We start from the raw sequence: 21,086 nt of genomic DNA on the forward strand, positions 1-21,086 counted from the left end.
AGGGGTTTCAAAATGCACCAGTGTCAGTAGCCACGTGTTTAACAAGCTATTGACACAAAATGTGTAATGGAAGTGCTCTGATACACACCATCTGCAGAAAGAATTGGAGATTAGATTAGTAACACTGAAAAGAAATGCAGTATGTTAAACACATGGTTAAATGGAATACAGACCTGCTAGTACCCCCAGGTACATTTCTTGCATACTTGAAAGACAGACAATGTATTTGAATAATCAATGGGAATAAGCTTTACTGTGTTTCAGGAAAATGGATAGATTAACAGTACACACACACACACTTTCTTGCCTTTAGTTTAAGCAGGTAAATATTAACTTTGCATATTCAAATGAATCCAGAAATACATTTCTTCCTCACATGCTGTGTGTTTTAAACTGACTTTAAGATACAAAGTAATGTCCTTGATTGGGGGAAGGCAGGGAACAAGATTAACAGACCAGTCTGACCCATTTACCCTCTTAAGGAGATGATCAGTCATAAGCTGATGATGCTCATCAGTCTTACTGATTTGGCACAATGGCATACTTGCAGTGTGACTGAAAAAGAGATTGCTGGTTTTTTAAGCATCTCCATAAGTAATTTCTACAAGTCACAACTATTTAGTGATTCTACAAAAAAACATGCTAGTCTGACAGGCTGAAGCTACTAGTTTTAACAAAGGCTTCAAAACAAACAAAAAATTGAAATAATTCAATATATAAAAGAAACAGAACTAAGTAGAAAAAACCCAAGATGACCACAAAACAGAAAATGCTATTGTTTTACTTGTCTTAAAAATCACTTAAGTTTGTGTGCCTGGAGAGCAGCACAAAGAATTTGCATCTTGACAGTATCTACTCCTGTTTCTATGCGTATCACCAAAACTTATGTGGCCATATATTGCCATACGTCTGCCTTACACGTTACCGCATGGCCAGCCAAAGTGGAGTTGTTTTAATTCACATAAAGCCAACAGCTTCCCTAATCTGAACATCAAAAGGAAGACAAGCACATTTAGAGACATACTAGACATCACTGGAACAATGGGACTGCACAACCAGGGCTAACAACAAAAAGCAATCCCAGTCAACATTAAAAAGGATAAGGAAATCCTCAGTTTAAAGGTATTAGATTGCTTTGCTTGAAAGCAAATCAGCTCTAAGTTTCCGTACCATATTGTAACTACCAAATAAGAGATATGCCTTCATAGGCTTTTTGGAATCTAACACACTTTTGTTGCAGCTATCACCAAATCAAGATCAAGAGGAAGATCACAAGTAAGATTAAGAAATTGACACTGTCATATTAAAAATCCTGCTTTTGGGAAGGGAAACAAAAGAGCAGTAGGACAAAAGCAAAATTAGCATTTCATACCTGAACCACAGCTTCATCAATTTTGCGGACTGCTTTGGAATCAAATAAGACCTGTCTGCCTCTCCTCTCACAGTCTTGGTAAACTATCAGGCGGATTTCATTCAAGTCAAACTCTGAAGAGGACCAGCTGCAGATTATAAACACAAGATGTTAAAATAGTGTGCTTACTTTCCAGGCTTATTTAAGTGAAGAAACAGGTATTTGGCTAACACATCTTTTACTCAGCATCTACAAGAATCAGGCTGTAATCACAGAACTCGGACCAAAAAGGAACTCAAAGGAGCATCTAAGCCCAACGTCACTGATACACAAGCAGGCACAGCCAGACCAAATTTCATCCATCCTTTCTTCAAAATTTTTCTGGAAAGGGAACGCAAAACTGTCTCAGCAAGCTGCTACAGGACTTAACTACTCTTAAATTTACTTCCTTCTCCATACACAGCCTGGGTCATCCTTATTGCAAGGTAGCTGTACTACTTTGCGCAATGCTCTCAGTGGTAATAAAGAGCAATGGATTACCATCCTCTGTACTACAGCCTTTCACAAGCGCAAGGCTTACATTCTCCCTCAACCTTCTCTAAACACAAACCCAGTTCCTTTTGACCTATTCCTGCCAATAGAACTTATGATTTTCCTGACCTTTATTTCTTGTAATTGAAAGACAAGGTTTATGTTGTTCCATTATTTTTCCCCTTTCTTTTCTGAGATGTTTCAGGGTTTACAGAGCAATCGGATTATGGAGACTTCATTTCCAACTACAATGAAACTCATTTAGTAGATGAAACCAAGATATCACTGACATTCAACTTGAAGCAAAGTAACTCAATCCAGAATCTGCCTGTTCCTCAGAGATATACCAAGGCACGTGACTTGCCTCTTTGTGCTACCTCAGGAGGCTGAGGAGCACAGCTGATCATGGCTGTGATGGCAAGAGAATTTCCTAATTCCAAAAGGACTCAGTCTGCACGTTGGAGCACGAAGGTTTGCTTGGCCTCAGGGTCAGCTACAGAAAACGCTTTCCATGTTATGTAGCTGGCAAACTGGAATTAATGGAAAAAACCTACTATTGCATAAAGCAGTGCCACACAAGCACTGGTGCTCAGTCACATTGCCTCATCCTTGACCTGGATGGACCGCATCTAGGGGGTAAGAGTACAACTGTTATTAATAGTTGTCAACGTAACAAATTGCATAACAGACTTCAGTCAAGGCTACACTGATCTCCCACCCAAAAGGGTGTTTTATTTAGGAATTTTACCAAACTATGCCCTACAATAAAGGGAAGAATTGAGAGAAGTGCACAAAAACTCTATAGAGCTGAAAGACAAGAATTTCTGAAGCTATGTCTTTTATTCAATGCTCTGTTAACAACCATAAATTAATGGTGAGGTAAACACCATCAACTCCTGCTAAAGTCAGTAAGGTAACCATGGGCAACTGCTTTAGAAGCACAGAGACTTGCAAATTTAAAATCATTACAAGTAAAGCCAGATTAATTTCTTTTTGGTGCTTCTTGCATTCCAGAGATCAACTCCCCTTTCTATGTAGCTAAAATTAAAAATAAGCCTAAATAGGCACCTTTTTCAAAGCTGAAAGACCCCATCCATCTGGAAGGTTTTATTCTATTTTTAAATACCTTGGCACAGAATAAGCCAGATACTTATCTCCACTGTAAGGTAGTCTGATACAAGTATACTCTATGTACATAATATACAAGGGTCCAGTACACATCAAAGCCATATCATGGAACAATGCTAAAGGCTGTTTTGCCATCAACAGTAAGGAAACTTGTTGATGTGCTTGTAACACGTTGCCTCCAAAATGCTAGCAGTGCTAGGCAGATTTCTTTTCAAACCTTCCCTTTCGAAGGGAGTCACAGCATTAAGTTAACCTGCATGAGATCAGACCTGATACCATTGTTGACAGTTGCCCAACAAAGATCCTACACACCTCATACATACAGAAAGCTGCAACTACACCATCTGTTTTAAAATTCTGTTACTAGTTTCTCAGCCCACCGCCTGTGCAATGCTATTACAAAATCCAGTTACACAGAACGCAAGAGAAGTCAGAGCCATCAATAGACTTCATTCTAGTCTGCCACATGAATCTGATGCTCTTCAGCACCAGATACTCTGATACCTCTTCAGTTATACAGCTACCTATTTACTTACACACTTTCTGCCACAGACAATACCTGAAGTAACTATGCTGCTTTCCTAGAAAGACCACAGGTCTTCTCTCCTTTTAACAACAAGAAGGTACATCACTATGGCCTTAATTTAAATTGTGTGCAAGTGCAAAGCCTTATTTATCTCAGGGTTGGCACACCAGGACCTGTAGTTCAGACCACAGGACTGCAAGTCTAAACTGTGAAAGACTCATTTCAGGCACATATTGAGCCAATCCAGCCCTGCGTCTGCCAACTGATGCTAAAAAGAATGCTCAACACTTCTCTTGCATGAATTTAGGTTTCCTTATGAACAGGTGAACTCCCACATTATGCACTAAAGTAAACTTCATATTGTTTGTGTGGTGCCAACTTCTGCATAAGATGTGAACTGGGTTTTATAACAAACACTGAAGTAGAAGCCAATTTAACAGCCTACTGAGGTGGTTTTTCCGCACAGCATGCTAGAATTAATGATTGCTGCAAACTTTCAGGACTTCAAACAGATTCTAGTACCAGACAGCAACAAGCTAAGAAGTTACATAAAATCTATTGTACAGAACTTTGTGTGACTAACAGAACAAATCTGAGGAAGAAACTTCAGATAATGCTTCTTACAGTACTAACCCAATATCAAACATGTTTTAATGAAGTTTTTGATTTCAGGCTTTGAATTACCCATTACAGAAGAGATCCATCCTACCAAAACCTCATTTGATAAGATCAAGCCTATCTACAAGCGAGTTATACAGGCACATAAACCATAGTCTCATTACTTCAATGGGGAATCTAGCACCAAGCCCAAGACTAGTCAGATGACCAGGATGTTTTTCCCCCGTCAAAAGCTGATGAGCAGAGTGCTTACAGTACTTCCACTCTGTATTGTTTAAGCCAACTTATATAACATACAGCCCCCAGACCAGGGACAGCACAAGTATTCAACCATTGCTTAAAAACAGTGTTGAAGAATACAGACAGCACACAGACTCATTGGTCAGCTCCGTTTTCAGATGTGTAAAAACCCAAGCCCCAAGCAATTCATTACTCATATCAGCTTATTATCTAGCAATACTGAAAGGCATGCACTTTTTGTTTCTTCTTCGCATATAGTTTTTGAAAGAGAAATAAGATTCTTACACAAAATATCAGCTCTTAAAAAACCCAACATACTTCTGCATTGCATAGCTTAACATTCCTTTAGATGTTAGAAAGTAATAGCTTAAGGGTTTAACTAAGAAAAAAAATATTTCACTCTTCTATCAGTTGTTTCTAAAGGGCAAGACCAAAATACCCAAAATAGACAAAAATATTTTAGCTTGTTTTTCCCAAAGGAAAAAGGCCCCTATGCTCATAGGCAATCTATATGCATAGAGGTTCACCTTGCCCAATTATTTGTAAATTCATTAATCAATTTCAACCACCAAGTTGGGCCAAGGGATATATATTTCTATCCTCCAAAAATAAAGTGAAGGAGGTAACAGACTCTTTCCCTTCCCCTTCCAAGAGCAAAATATGAACTAATGTTAACTTCAAGGCAACAAAAAAAACCCTCACAATGCATTTGAGGGAGATCGGCAGAGGATGGGGAAAGAGAAGATCCTGAAAGTGTTATGTGAAAAGCTCGCATCAGAATTTGCACATTATGTTGAATTTTCTATTTTTCATTGACAATTCTGTAACAAATAATTCTTCCACTTTTGGGCTAGAAAGCAAACCCTCACCACACTTACAAAAAACCCCTTATTTGCCAGCTGCACCACATTATGAGATTCTAACAGGCTACTCCATGTCCAAATATAACAAATACAAGTGTTTATTCATATCAAAAGTGCCCTTTTAGGTCTTCACCACCACTCCTGAAACTCTCCTACTTCATGTCTCAAGACTCAGTTGTTCTCCTTATCCTCTTTTGGTAAAATATAAACTGGCACACTGTTTATTCTTTCCTTTTAATCTGTTTCTGTATAAAATAGCTTACCCAGCCATATGCAAATACTGAAGGAAGTTACGTGAGAGTTATAATACAAGGAGTTTTGCCTATGTACCTACTACTGAAAGTTTTACTTCTGATAACAAAACTATGTAATTCCCAAGGTAAGCTTCATATTTCTTAGGAAGATTTAGCAAGAATAAATGTACTAAAATCAGTAGGTTTGGATTCTTTCAGTCAGCTTAAAAAAAAGCCTTCAAAAGTAAGTTTTACTAACTATTAACTGAAACATCATTTACCTTAACCCTGTTATATAAAAATTTTCCCATTCTGCTTATACAAAACAGACATTACAGGTTCGATTCCTGTTTAAGAACTACTTAATAAACAGGATGGCAAAGGATCTGTGCTGAAGGAATACATATTGCTAAGTGACTTATAAATCAAGTGTTACAAATAAAGTGAGTTATAGTAGGGTTTTTTTTTAAGCCACCTGAGAGTCAGTGTACTGCAAAACAATAAAATAGTCTTCTGATAACATTACACCCTAGAAAGGTAAGGAAGTGAAGAGAGTGACAGCTAATTGAAATGTTTCACTTTGGCTTAAAAAGTAATGCGTTATGCCAGGTCCTGCACCTTCTTAAAAATTAGCTGAATTAATAAGAGCTTGTGTGGATGCTCATATTTCAGGTTAAATATGGCTATTTTGACTGAACATAATGTTTTCTTATTTGACCACAAAAAAAGCCCCTTCCTGTTACTCATGTTTGCTCTGGTAGTTGCTGGACCCTTCTGTAAACTAACCAAATTCTCTGCAGCAGCAGCATTCTGTCCCAGCAAATGGAAGTGGACCAGGAACAGAGCTGGAAAAAAGGAAGTAGGAGGCAATGGAACCTCCACCTCTTGGTGGCAGCATGAGTTATACTAACTCACTTCATCCATGGAGCTATATACCTTTAGGAAAGGGCACAAAGAAAACATTCCCTATATACTTCAATTTAGTATTGAGGCTACTTAGAATGTTAATCAGGTTTTCTTGTTCCCAAGTCAGTTTTCTGCCTGCTTAGTGAGCTGACCTGACTCCCTAAGGGGAGCCAGTTCCAGAAGGATTGGAAAGGCCAAGGCCAGCACAAGGGTAAAAAGGACAAGAGCATAATGCCAGAAAGGAAAGGAAGAAGAAGCAATGTGATTACTCCCTTCAGCATCAGCACTCTGTTTGAACAGCTCAATTTATCTGGCCTCACCTTCAGAGCCGATCTTTCCTGCATCTGGAAGATGCTATAACTAATAAATATCATCTTCAAGTCAAAATAAATAAAACCAAGCTGTCTACTTTCATACAACATGAAAACCAGGTCTGTTAAAGATAAAAACAAAACAAAAAAAAATCCATAGTGTTTTATAAAGAAAGCCACATATTTGGAACTGCTTACAAATATCCTGGCAAGTTTTCTCCACAGATTCCATATTACACTTGAGTTTGCTTATTTTTCCTTACATTGGCATATAAAGCTACTTTCTTTTGGCTTGTTCAACATTTCTTCCATTACAGATACGAGACATGGAGGCAAGGAGATCTCTCTTCCTTAGAGGAAAGCAGATTCATTTGTTTCTGGAAAAAAGCCACAAGAAGTTTGCCCCATTCTGCCCTGAATCAGTATTTTCAGTTAATATAGATCTCCAAACCCTGATCTTTGCAAAAAAAGCTTTTGGTTCACCTTTATAATAATCAGCCTGCATGCATGCAATAACTAAATCGTGACCTATTTATTTATATTCGAAAACTGCTTAAGCTGACCTTAAAACATTTTTGAAAGTGACTAACCACTCACTACTTCAGTGCAACAGCTATAGGCTAGGGAAATAAAAAGGCTGAAACATATCTATATACCTATATATCTACCTATATTTTTCTGCTTCTTAGATCAGCAATCTTGACTGTAGAACACTTATTGTAACACCTAAGGGTGTTAGATTTGGGAAAAGTTGCCCTGAACCATATTTTCAACAGCTACGTAGCAGTAGAGACTCAGACATTGGAGACATGCTGGCACACACCTGAAAGACACCACAAAGAAGTCAAAGAAACACTATTTGTACTCCAGATTACTTTGATGTAATGCTTGATCTAGAGGTCATTTACAAGTAAAACAGAAGATTCCCCTCTCCATTCCTCCCCCACTTCACAGCATTCTCCCCAGCCTGCTCTGCAAACTATTACTATTTGACCCACTAACACGAGAAGCAGCAAAAAAGAGGGGAAAACTAATTAGAAAGCTAGAAAGAAGGAAGATTATTTAACCTTAACTAGAAAGGCAATTATCCTTCATGCCTCATATTGCATATACATAAATTTTACACATCAGAGTCCAGAATGCAGATTCAGTTTCAAACACAGGGAAGACATTCTGGAGCAGCAGTCACCATCATCAGCAAGAATATGCTTCTAATAGAACTTTCCCAATTATTTACAAGAAAGCCTTTCAGGCACATAATTCTAAAACTAAAAATATCCATTCTTTGTCAAAAATCATATATATATTTCAAAGAAGTTACATGCATACCTGTTTTGCACCAGTCTATTCACTTTGCTCACACAGCTGACACTTTGGTCTTTCAAAGATTTTCTAACCCTTTCATCCAATTTGGTACAAGAGAGATTATTTCCAAGTGGTACGTCGTTGTTTCTTGCTCTTTCTATTTGTGCCCCTGTGCCATTTGTAGCTTTTGGTGTACCCCCACACATTTTCTTTTGCTTCAAATCCTCTTGTAAAGCTCCCTCAAAGAAACGAAATATCCGCTGAAGAAATACAGCCTCAAGCAGATTTCTTTACTAAAGATCAACCATTAACGATGGTAATTTACCATCGGCTTTCTTCCCTATACAGGAACACAGTCTGCTGAATTTCCTGGTAGGGGAAAAAAAGGCAAAGAGATCTTCATATATTCTATAAGCCATTAATGCAGAAAGACAGCTGTAGCTAAGGTACTGCTGCAATTATTCCAGACAGAGGAGTAGACATGACTTTCAAGTTTCAGAAGCCATCGTAGACTTGCTCTTGCTGCTCTTAGAGTTTTTCCTACCAAGCCTGGTGCAAAGCTGTAGCAGATACAACAGCTAATATTGACTTTAACTATGTTTGTTTCCTGGTATGTGATTAGGTAGCTGGCAATTATGTAGTCACAAGACTGAACCATATGGCCTCTTAAAAAAAAAGGCATAGTTGCTTTTGCAGTGACTCGCCCTTAGTTGCAAGGTTGTTCTAACACTGCCTACAACACCCTGTTAATGGTTCTCATGTGAGCAAGTGTCATCTGACAACCCCTAGCAACCTCATATAGCTTTGGAGCAAATAAGAATCTGTCATCATTGCCATATGGTTATCACTTTAAAAAATGACCAATACCAAGAAACACACTAGATATTCTGCACTGTAATGCTTCTACTTTTAAGGACAAATAGCATTTACTCTTGGCCGAGAATCTGAAGCTACTACTTTGAAAAAGCTTTTTTAAGTAGAAGGGAAAACAACCACCAAAAAAGTTTGCCACAGACATCAAGCTGATTGATGAGAATTTGTAGTCATGTGCCTATTGAAACAACTTAATAGCAGTACTGATTCTAATAAAACACCTCTGACCAAGGAAATTTAAGTTTTTAAACAGATGAAGGAAACAAATGTTTTGTTCAGGCTCAGGTAATTCTACTGCAGAATGAAGTCCTCTTCCCCATTATTATCCACACATGTCTGTTCATAATTCATGTCTTACCTAGCTCCCCCTCCCCATCAGTGAAGTTTTAGACATTTTATAAGATAACAGCCATAGTGCTGGTTCCCTTCCAGATTAAAAAGGGAAAACAACTTCACTAATGGTCACCCAAAAATACATCAGTAGAATTAGAAAACACAGTAAGATTTCAAAACCCAGCACTACATGCTACCTGCAAAATAGCACAGCACCCTTCTTAAAAGGATTTTGTAATCTCAGTAAACCCCAACCTCTAACACTGGGCAAAAGTCAAACTGAAAACTAGAGCAAGGTTAGGTTCAACAGCTTGCTCAGTTTCAGAGGGAAGCCTATAGCAATAAAAAAAATAAAATCCCAGTTTCAATTCCCAAAGCAGTGACAAGTACTACATCACAATTACTCCTCCTCCCAAGTGACAGAAACAAGTGAAAAGCTTTGGCCTGTTCTCAAGTTATTCAAGCCACCTAGGAGAGGGCAACTCCTAGCCTTCACCTCATCGAGAACTACTTTAAATATCAGTGTTCCTAGTCACCTTTGAAGTGTGAATGAAACAAGCAACTGATGGCCAGGTTCCTACACTTAGAATAAGATCAGCAACTCATAGTGTTCATTTCTGTCCTGTATTTTCCCCAAACAAAAAACAAACCAAAGTTCTGAAACATTCAGTTAAATGACCACAATATTGGACTCACATCGGAGACTAGAACTAGGAACTCCTATAAGCTCCCTGAATAGACATGCTTTACAATACTACCTCATCTGTAGATTAAGTCATCTGCAGAATACTATAAATCCCAAAATACCTGGGGAATTACCACCAAAAATCCACAGAACAGTTTCTGAAAGAAACGCAAACCCACACATGGAAAGCACCCTGAGTCCAAGGAGTAGATAAAACAGAAAATGGAAGAAAGTGTCCTTCTCTCTAGATATAATCCTCTGGGAAGCAGAGTTTAATCACTCTTTTTCTAGGCTATATGACAGCATGTCACCTGCTCTGTTTGTAGGTCATTTCCTGTCCTTCATTGTGAGACAATTGCCTAAATGATCTCAACTCAAGGTAATACTTTAGCAAGAAAATTTGGGGGTGGGGGAAAGAGGACATATATACAATGGAGTTATTAATTAAGAATAATTTTCTGTAGAACTTATAGCTGTCCACTAAAACTTAAGCACTGTTTTCAAATCTAACAGAATATTTGCAGAGCCCCCCCGTAAGGTTTTGTTTTCCAAACAGCTCTTAGAAGCAGGCTAGAGAAGTGTAGGAAAACAGAAAGTTTGAATCATACCTGCTGTTTCAGTGAGCATTTGTTTTTGCAAAACATACACTTAGCAAAACTGATACACATAAAATGCCTACAACCCAGACATTCAGGATGAGTGCCAAAACACATGTTTAAAGGTGAAGTGGAATCTTTTTTTGATTGCTTGATGATTAATTCCCCTCTTTTAGTCTGTTCAATAGCTTATGTAGAAGATGTGGGTTCCCTTCCTCCCTCCCAGTTTGAAGTATTTAGCCTGCATTGCTCGCCCTCTTCTTAAAACTTCAGATATGGAACAGTTGTGCCAATGCCACACCACATTTTTTTTCACAATGATTTAAAGTAGTCCTAATATGGTAAAGCACTATTAACCTCAGATGAACCACCTTGTTCAAGCATGATACATAGTTACTAGTTTCACACAAGTTAGGCAAGATACATTGCAGATTAGTCATGCAACAAGTGAAGGAACATGTCATTTGCAGCACTTCTCTCTGTTTCCTGTAGAAAGAGTTCTGGTGGAAAAAAAATAAAGTTCTCAATATCAGATTACTGTACAGAAAGGTTACTTTTAAGATAATTCTATATGTTACTATATGAAAAGCAAAACAACATTGGATATATTGGTTCACTGAAAAGTTAGAATTCCAAAGACTCCCTGCTTAGGGGAGGGGAATATACTGGATTTTTGCAAGGTTGGAAAGATTTTTCATCTTTGTTGTTAGAAAGCAATACATCACATGCACACACAAAAAAATGACCACGAAAACCACACACACCTGATACAGGATAACAAACAGACCTATACAAGTTAAAGTCACCATAAATTGCATACATCAGCTTTCCACAAACATCAAGAACAGCCTATTAAACCAGTGTTTCACAACTCAGCCAACTTTCGTAAGTTTGGCTTCGCTGTTCATTAGCTTATCTACAAGTCAGAAGTTTGGGAGCTACGTTTCATAGTGTCTCAGTGATAATGTAAAATAAAAAAAAAACCCTGATCAAACAAAACCCCAACAAGAACAATGTATTTAAAGTAGTACCATAAACAGCATAGAGACAGGGCTCTCAGTTGCTAGCCCCAGAAATGGAATTCCTCATTAGCAAAGAGCTCAGGACTTGTAATTGCATGAAAAAGTGCATATATTTAATTATGTTTTACCATTAAGAAAAGTGTGTTTATTTTTGTTAAACTAGGGCTTTAAACAAAGAAAGGTAAAGTATGCAAGGTTAGCACCCTAGAGCCATCACCTAGTCCTTTCCTTGGTACAGAAAGCCTTGCTTAATCAACTTTCACCCTTCCATCCCACTTTCCCCTCCAACCCCCAGAGCTTCTAACAGCTAGGAGACATCAGATGTTTTAAATTAAGTCACATATTTTGCAGAAGTTGTTTCACAGTATTCACTTTTATCATTTCAAAGAAATGAAGGTTTAGTTGTTAATTTAACACTCTTTAGAGTTTGGTTATGGTTCCCACCCCCCCTGTTTATCTTTTTAAAGGCACCTCCAGCAACCAACTTCCAGCTTTCACTGGAGCCAAACAGGCTGGGCCAAACAGCAGCAGCTGGGCAGGAGCAAGCAGTGCTCGGTCCAGCGTCTCTGCTGAGCACCAGGGCGCAGGCTGCCCCACCTCCTCCAGCTCGCAGCCCTGGGTCCCAGCTAATGCATCATCCCATGTCACTTGTTCCAGCAGCGCCATGTGACTGGGCCAGCGTCCAGGAACACAGCTACTAAATACAGACACTGCCAAGGCACGTCTGAGAACTGCCTCTGCCAGAAAATGAGATGAATAGAAATCTCTTATCCTACCAGCTTTACTGCCCCTGCCTTTCCCCACCTTCTCCTGAACAGAAGGAAGAACTACACATCACACATCTGAAGGAGAATTTTGAGCAGTAACACAAGGCAGAATCTGGTATTTATAACACTGTACCAGCTCTTGTTGCATTTCAACACTGTATGAAAGTACTGACAGATCTCAGACCTTAGTATCACCTACATAAATGAACAGGCCAGCACAGACATCACCACCACACCTTAGGGGTGGTATCCTGAGGCATGGGTTTGGTCGCCTGCTCTTTCCTGTTCCTTCTCCCTCTTCTGTAAAGCCCTTTTAAATTTTTTTATTATTTCATATGAAAGTCTGTATGCAGCTTTCAAGCCTCTGTTCATATTCTGAAACTACTCCTTCGAAAACAAAAAACATTACTAAAACATTATTATTTATTAGACATAAATAAATACATCTTAATGCCAACTGATACAACAATAGGAACAACATTGTTTGGTGTTCAACATCTCTCTCCACACCCCCTATTTTTTCTAGTTAGCGGAAAAAAAACTCCTTTTGCTAAAACAAACACCTTCACTCAAAGTCACTAAAAACACCCACATAGTAAAAGAAACAAGTTCATTACAAGTTTCCCCCACTTCTGCTATGAAAAGGTTACATTTACAAGAAGGCTTTGTAAACTTCAGAGGATGTGATATTCTTTTGCAAACTTTACAAGCGAATAAGTTTAGGGTACTCCCTCCAGGGGCACAGAAAGCATTGCAAATGCCCTCCTCATGCCTGTTCTGAACACCCACCGCACAAGAGAAGGCACCCAAGCAGGGCTAGAGGCAAACACTACCCAGGGACCCCATGCAGTTCTTCCAAGGAAAACTGATTCAGAAGGGATCAGCTTCAACTAACCAAAAAGGTGCATGTTCAGCAGTACGATTTCACTTTAAAAAAATCAAAAGTTACGTGGTTCTAGGTACATCCTCCCAAATTCATAGTATATGAAATCAAAGATATCAGATGTGGCTCTCTAGCAGCACTGAGAGCTGAAACAGCCCGGTTTTTTCGATCAGCTAACATAATATTAGTAAACCCTCTGTAATTGGTTATGTTAAACTGTTTTAAGAGCAAGATGGTTTCTGATTCTTTTAAAATAGAGACTGCATCTGAAAAGTCAGTCTGCAATAATCAGGAAAGGAATGAAAAAAACTTAAGTAAATTGAATATTTATGAAAATTTATTGATTTACCTAACTGGCAAGGATATGGGAAAGAACACATACACAAGAAGCCATGCTTGATCACCCAATAGTTGTTACAGCATGAACAGCAAAGTCCATCGCCTCTGTCTAGATGAATGCCAGGAAATCCTGACTTAGATTGAATGGAGTGATAACATGGACGGATATAACGTCAGCTCTGGCATTTTTCACCAGTTATAGCCAAAAATATGTTTTGCTCCTCTTGTTGTTATGATAATTTGTGTATTCCATCCAAAACACTTTCCTCAACCCTCCTGTAGATAGCATTGAAGGTAGCTTTCCGGTAACTGGCACTGAATCTTTAAGTCTTACATACATTTATTTTCAAGTGTCACTGGAAAGGGAAGGAGGAGCCACATCTTAGGACCCCATACAGAAGATCAGGTTAGCTAGATCACTCATACCATAACACCTTCTCAACAAAAAAGACTACACACAAAACTACACAAACCACAGTCCTGCAGCTGACTGGCATGGGCAAACCTAAACTTACTGCAAGACACTATGCAAGGGAGTTACATTCTGTTTACGACCAATTGCGTAGGACTTTGCATGTATAAATAGTCATTAAGTTATGAAAGAGCCTCTTGCTTAAAGCAGGCCAACTGCTCTAACTACTTACATGGGATCCTAAACATTTTCTGAAAAATACTGCTATTATATCAGACTTAAAAGTTTATACAGCCAAGTTGATAAGTAATTAGTTGACCACACCTGGTAACATGCCAACATTTGGCTGGCAAGCAGCAGTCTGTCAATCATGACTTTATCTGGACCAAAAAAACCCAACCAACCACCAGCCCCCAACCTCACCCCCCACAAAATAAACACACAAGAAAAAGCAAAGCACAACCTTGTCATGCAATAGGAAAAATGCTTCACTCATTGAAGAGGCAGTGATAAAAATAAACCATAATTTCTAAAATGTCAGTCAGCCGCCTTAATTACAGATTCAGGACAACTTCATAAAAAAAACCAAACAAAACTCTCCCTTTCTTTCCTAGTCAAAACAGGGCCCAAGGATACAAATCTAATGAAGTCTATACCCTAGCCAGATTTTAGTGCTTCAGTAATGCAAGTGAAAAGCCACTGTTTCTATCAGATTTCCAGTTCACACAGCAACACTACATTTCAATACAGATATACAATTATTTCTTTAAGCAGTAATCAAAGTTTAAGTCAGAGGTTCAAGTCATCTTTGAAATTCCACTCAGCTGTTTTCTGCTTAAAAACAAAGAGAACCAGCAGATGTAGCATTAAGGTATACCCAGGTTCATTAACTGATTGTTCTGAAAAACCCATGTCCACTACAAAAGAGTGTTCTCTTCTCATTTGCCTCTCCATTGCATATCTACCCCATACTCATTACACAGTCCAACTATACATAGGCATTTTCCAGTCACCAAGTCCCACCATAAAGTGATAAACAGAAAAAGCTAGTTTTCAAATGTGCACTATTTTCCTGGGTCCATTCAAAAGCATTCCCAAACATACTCCTGTCTGTAAGACTGCACACAGGAAGTTGTGAACGCAAGACATTTAGTACCTGAATTGCTTCTGAACTAAACCATACTCTGATCTAGTCCACAGTGGATGACTGACATCCTCGAGTCTCCCAAATACTGAAGTCATCGTGTGTTACTCACACACTCCAGAACTTGGACTCCTATGTGAAAAGGTTTCAGGGCTTAGTAAGTATGCTACAGACAGATGTCAAATGTCGTTATAATCAGAGAGGGTTAATTTTTCCAACCCTTTAACTTGATGTTATTTAGAAACTCTTTTAACAGTTGCTAAGGCAGAGATTGGCACTCCTGAAGATGTTACCACCCGCTACCATGTGGGAGCAACCTTCCTCCAGACTAAAAGCCAAAATCAAGTAAGCGCTCGGATGCATGTCACTACAGTTGTCCGCTAAGCGAGCTGAAGTGGATACCAATTCCCAACTCTTTATTCCAGCCCTCTTAATGCAGCTGCAGATTAGAACATATGGGCCCTCCATAACCACTTCTGCATGAAGTCTGACAGCTTAACACATACTACTGCAAGAGATGGTTATATCATTGACCTTTACACAACTATGACTGAGGAGAGCTCCACCACTCTCTAGTCTATCAATGTCACCGTGGAACTGATGAACGTCCAGCAAATAATCCATTTCAGCACAGCATGGGAGAAGGAAGTAGCATCTTGCACCACTGCAGCTATTTGCCAGGACCAGACCCTTAACACATAGACTAACCCTGCTGCTGTATGGCTGGGCAAAATGGTTTCTGTACCTAACTCGCTTCTTCCTTGTACCTGCACCACAGGTCACCAACCTTGCTTTCCAGCAGCTTAAGAGATCTCTGCCCAGCTTGTTTAACCCAGTCATGTTAAACAAGCCAGGACTTCAGAAACAAAAGGCCCACAACCTTTCCTAGAGTAAGTTTTGTCCTAAAAAGCACAACTTAGAGTGCAAATTAGAGAGCAGAGTGTTAAACTTGAAGACATTAGAAGGTCATTTTATGGGAACATGAAAGGAAAGGAAAGGCAAGGAAAGATGGACACGTGCACTCAACGGTTCGGTAATAAGTTCATGTGTTCACACATAGAAACAGAGAAGACAGACACAAAAATTTGCCTTAACATAAGTTAACTCCTTTCAGTTGCATATTAAAAAAAAACTTTTCCATACCAGAGAGGGCTTTAACATTACAATGTTATATTAATTTCTGTAAAGTTATCCACGCTCAGTGGAAGAATAACAATTTGAGAATAATGTGCTTAGAACTATGTATTCAACAGTTTGCAGATCATTTTCTCTGAGGTTTTACAAAAACATCATCTGATATACTCTACTGGGGTTTATACCCCTGAGCTGTGCATTCACATACCCCAGGCCCAAAAGCTGAGCAATTTCAGGTGTTGGGTAATATCTGGATTCAGAATTCAGTGGAAAGACTCTGCACAGAAATACAGAGCACCAAGCTCATTGCAGCCACTGTTTTCTTTCATAAAAGTCAGTAAACTTAAGGACAATAAAAACTAAGAGTTATTATGTAAGAAACTTCCTGTCTTCATTATAAAATATAAAGTACTATACTACAGTAAAGTGTTCAGATTTCTAATTTGAAAGGGCTCTCAAATTCAGCCTGTTAGCACCTCTACTGGAAAAGTAAATAAATATTGTCAGATTGTTAACCTAATACAGCTGATTTCATTAGCACATGTGAAACTCCACTGAGCACCCTGGAGGAGAAAAGTTGAAGCGTATTGCATCGAGGTGAGAACATGCTGCAGAGAAAGCTCCATACTGATTCAGTAATTACATCACAGGCAGATCAAGTTTCACTTCAGCACCATCTATGGAAGGAAAACCATGAGTCAATTTTAACAGCAGCAAGCATGACGTAAAACCCTCATGCCCATTTGTCAGTACAATTCTAAGAATCTCACCAATATCCAGGAAGCATGTTGACTGACAAAACATATTTTGGCTGTTGGTCATGTAAAAGCACCCATACTTGCCCAAATTGAAGTGGGGAAGGCACTGACACTATAACTGGAACTCCTAAGCTAGTCCTCTCAGTGCCTCAGAAGAACACCTTGCCCTGCAGTCTGTGCTGAAGTTTGTCCTGTGACCTCAATCTTGCATATAAAAACATGACATTGCTACAGTACTTGAGTGACAAATGTGTACAAATAGTGCAACTGAAGTGAGGCAAGAAAGGCAGGAAGCACTGTTAAGATAAGGATAAAGCAGAATGGAGAAGAACCTGAACCCAAAGATCAAGAAGTGGAGTCAGAGCACACACAGGGGAGATGATTCATGGCAGGTAAAGGTGAACAACCATGTCCATGCCTGTTAGATCCGTAGTAATCTAACACTATCACAGGAAGTGAGAGTGCAAAGGTGCAGAGACATCTGCTGTCTTCACACAGGAAGTACCCAGTTCAAAGTCCACCCTTTCTCACTTACTCTCTCTAGCAAGCCTGTTAACCACCATCCTACAGAATTGCATTCCTCATCTTTTGCTTAAGAAGTATACCCATGAAAACCTTCACATAGCAAATACTGATAATTAGGACAGCATGAGAACATTCTTCTTACAATGCTTTGTCTAAGTGGCAAGCAAGATGACAGCGTGCTCTTAATCAAGGGTGTACTTAGTAGAAACAACTGTTGACTAATATAAAACACAACACAGGGCTCTAAAACTGAGTCTTCTCCTCAGAAGCCACCCCTGAACATCACTTAAGTACAAAGTGGATTACAGATGAAAGCACACAATTGTTAGTGTCAGAAAGAATACCTAAAGGAACAGATACGTCACCATTATTTGTAGCACATGTAGTCAGTATTAATCCAAGGAATTCTCTTTGCAAAAGAAGTCCTCAGCAGCTTCAATATTACTGAAACACCAGAGCAAGATATAAACTGCTTTCATGAAAAAAGTTTCTCCATTTTGTGGTCCCTCTGACCCCAGCTATTTTGTCACATCTCTGGGCTTTTGGTCTACTGTTAGTCACTGTTCAGAACAAAGCTACAGCAAAAGGCCACTACCATGCACTGTAACACCTACATCCCACAATGTCAAAGTGGGATGACATGATGACTAATGATTACAACTTTTTTTGTCAAACCTCTTCCATCTCCCTTTCTTCTCAAGTTTTAATAAAGCTATTCTGCCACTTCAACTAAGTTTACGTAAGAAAAGTTACAAAGTTTACATAAGTTTTCATGAAGCCAGCCTCTATTGGCAATAAAGCTCTGCATCAGCTTTTTAAAAGTTTAAGTTTCTCTATGAATTCAGCTTTTATGAATGAATGTCCGCATTTTTCAGCCCCTAGCAGCTCTGTTTTCTCACTCTCATCAATCCATTTACATCAACAGACAAGTATTCCCCTACACCATTAGCATTATTGCTTTAGAATGTAGTGTATTCTGCTTTCAGTTGTGCTACTGGCATGAGAAGGTAGCTCCAAGGCTTTCTGTTGCTACTATTACCTAAATCACTTTCTACTGAGACCAGTATGTGGCAGAGTACTCACCTACCCAGTTTTGGGCATATAAACAGCAGAAGTACCCTAAGAGTAAGGAACCAAGCACCTACTATCCAACTGCACATCAGTTTAAGAGTCAGGTACACAGGACATGGTCATGCCACAGGGATAAGTTACTTGTAAGTCAGAAATAAGATAACCCTCTGGCAAAAATCAATTTGATCAGTCAGGTAAGAATGCATTTTTTCATGGAATTAAACTAAATAACCAAGGTACATCCACCCCTCTCAGAACATCAGTAGCTTATGCATTTCCACAAAGTTTTTTAGCCATCTGTGGCAAAAAAAAAAAGAAAAATAAGGGAGTGTCTTCTTGCAATGTTAAGAGAGAATCAGTCTCAGAGCAAAGCTAAAGGAAACAAAGAGGTTGTTCAGTGTCAGAAGTGTGTGGGGAAGGGAAATCAAAACAACTTAAGAGGGAGAATGGCTTGGTTCCTGCAAAGCTCCAAAGTTGGAGGACTTGGGGTTTGTTTGTTTTCCTCCAAACAGCCCCAGGCTGGAAGTGAGGTTTCCATGTCAAAAGACCATACTTTCAATCACTTCCTCCCTAAGCTGTTTTCTTGAGTGAGACTGTAATAAATCTCTTTCTGCAGAAGTTATTCTTTAGCTCTCATTACTAAGGAAAGGCTAATACCAGAGCACAAGTATAACACTGCACCTTAAGGCTCACCTTCAGCTGTCAGTGAAGAGGTACGTGGCTTAGACTTTCTCTTTAACCTTCCCTGCCCCCAAGTTCAGATCTGGCCCTGGACTGCATCTCCCTTCCTACAGCATATAAAACAGTAATTTTTCTTCCAAATGCTTTTTGAAGGGTTTACAACCAGATAGGTATTTAATGGTATTTCCATGTATAAAGATGTACACAGGTGCTCATTAGCAGTGTTGCTGTGTGGATGTCTCTACCAAGCTGCAAGAAGCTCAGAAGAAACCCAATTAGGCTGCAAGAATTTAGCAAGGAGTGTTTCATTTTAACGACGATATAACAAACTGACATGCAAGAAGACTCAAAGCTCACTACCACTTTCTTTCCTTTTTCAGAAGGTGGAACATTGCCAGGCTGGTAATAAATGCTGTGAAATACTGCTTAGCGAGTAGGATCTCACCCAGCATTTCAGTGCTATGACCAAAGGAATTACTAGTATCAGCTGCCAAACAAATGATCTCATATACCAAAGCTAACAAACTGTTACCAGATAGATATCCTGCAGTTAAAACATGACATCCGCTCCATTATAGACACCAGAAGGAGCAGCTGATACTTAAAGCTAAAGAAACAGCCTGTTTCCAAGTTTCAGACACAGCTGAAATAACACACTTTTTTTAATAGAATCCACAGAAAATGAAATTATTCCGTTTTATAACATTCCTTCACTAAACATACCAATATCAAAGAAATTTTGTTAGAGGTTGCGATGCAGAATTACACCCTCAGCAGTGAAAGCACAGTCTTCGAAGAACTCCAAAGCATTTCTTTTCATTCTTAGATTCCTGGATATAGGCACTTCAACAACCCACTCCCCCACCTTCCCCCCAACAAAAAAACCCCAACCTAACAAAGACTGAAACTAGTGTGAAACCTTAGCCCTCAGTTTAAGGATAACGTCAATCTTTCATGTTGAAAAGTACAGAAAAGCACCAACGTGAAATCTCATTCTAGAATCAGGTAAACACAATTACAGGGGAATTGCTAAAATTTTAAGTACAATCAAACTATCTGCAACCCATATCCATCTCCTTAAACCCATCCCCAAATACTGTACTCAAATATATGCTTAGCACTTGAGACATTCCAATCTTGAGACACTATGTGCTTATAAAATACTCTCTACTTAATCCCTAAAATTTAAGATTTATGGGGAGTAGGATACTCTGGTTTTGCAGTAATAGCTACCATTCTGCTGCGCACTTGACCCTGGTAGCACTCCAGAAGTCTGTACAAAGTACTCTAAATCAACCTTGTAAGGGAAGTAGCATTTGATAAGGAGATATGAAATATTAGGGGAATTTAGCCACATAAATACACATTTCTCACACAAAAAGTAATTAGGATTTCCTCAGTGTTAGAGGCTAAGAAGAAATATATTGAACTAGTCACCCAAATGTCTCTGTCAAAAGCGGTGTGTGCATATATAGATGTATATTTTTACACATGCATTATATGCACATATACACAAGCACACATACAGATATTTTTAGTTAAGGGAAGCAAAAAGCGGTAGTGAATAGAAACCAGAAGCTGAAGATCTGTGTACAAAACTGCTTAGCACAAATACAATACCATGTCACTAATATCCATCTGTTCTCCAGCTGGTTTATAATTTCTCTTTTTAAGAAAGAATTAAGATATTCTACAATTCTACCTACTACCCTTCTACCACTTCGTACTTCCATTATTTTGAAGGTAGGCACAGGCCAGTAGAAAGTCCAACTATCCTAATAGCTCTGTATTAACATCTATACCTCATGTTTACTTTCTCCTCACCCAGCAAGTAAGTGTTGTGTTTACATG

The 21,086-nt window shown here is 38.9% G+C and overlaps 1 protein-coding gene across 6 annotated transcripts in view; it reads right to left on the reverse strand.

Annotated features, from left to right (window-relative positions):
* The window catches only part of FNIP2 (folliculin interacting protein 2), a 51,895-nt gene that overhangs the window by 27,848 nt on the left and 2,961 nt on the right, over positions 1–21,086 (reverse strand). For 2 of the 6 annotated variants that reach the window (XM_064449797.1, XM_064449794.1), the window contains exon 2: positions 1,373–1,499. In XM_064449797.1, coding sequence (XP_064305867.1) covers positions 1,373–1,499 — 127 coding nt within the window. Of the gene's footprint in view, positions 1–1,372; positions 1,500–2,436; positions 2,512–8,036; positions 8,252–8,337; positions 8,671–21,086 lie in introns of those variants that run through there. The other 4 variants (XM_064449793.1, XM_009505078.2, XM_064449792.1 and 1 more) reach the window with 4 other exon arrangements.

This window comes from Phalacrocorax carbo, chromosome 4 (assembly GCF_963921805.1).
Source record: "Phalacrocorax carbo chromosome 4, bPhaCar2.1, whole genome shotgun sequence".
NCBI classification, from domain to species: domain Eukaryota; kingdom Metazoa; phylum Chordata; class Aves; order Suliformes; family Phalacrocoracidae; genus Phalacrocorax; species Phalacrocorax carbo.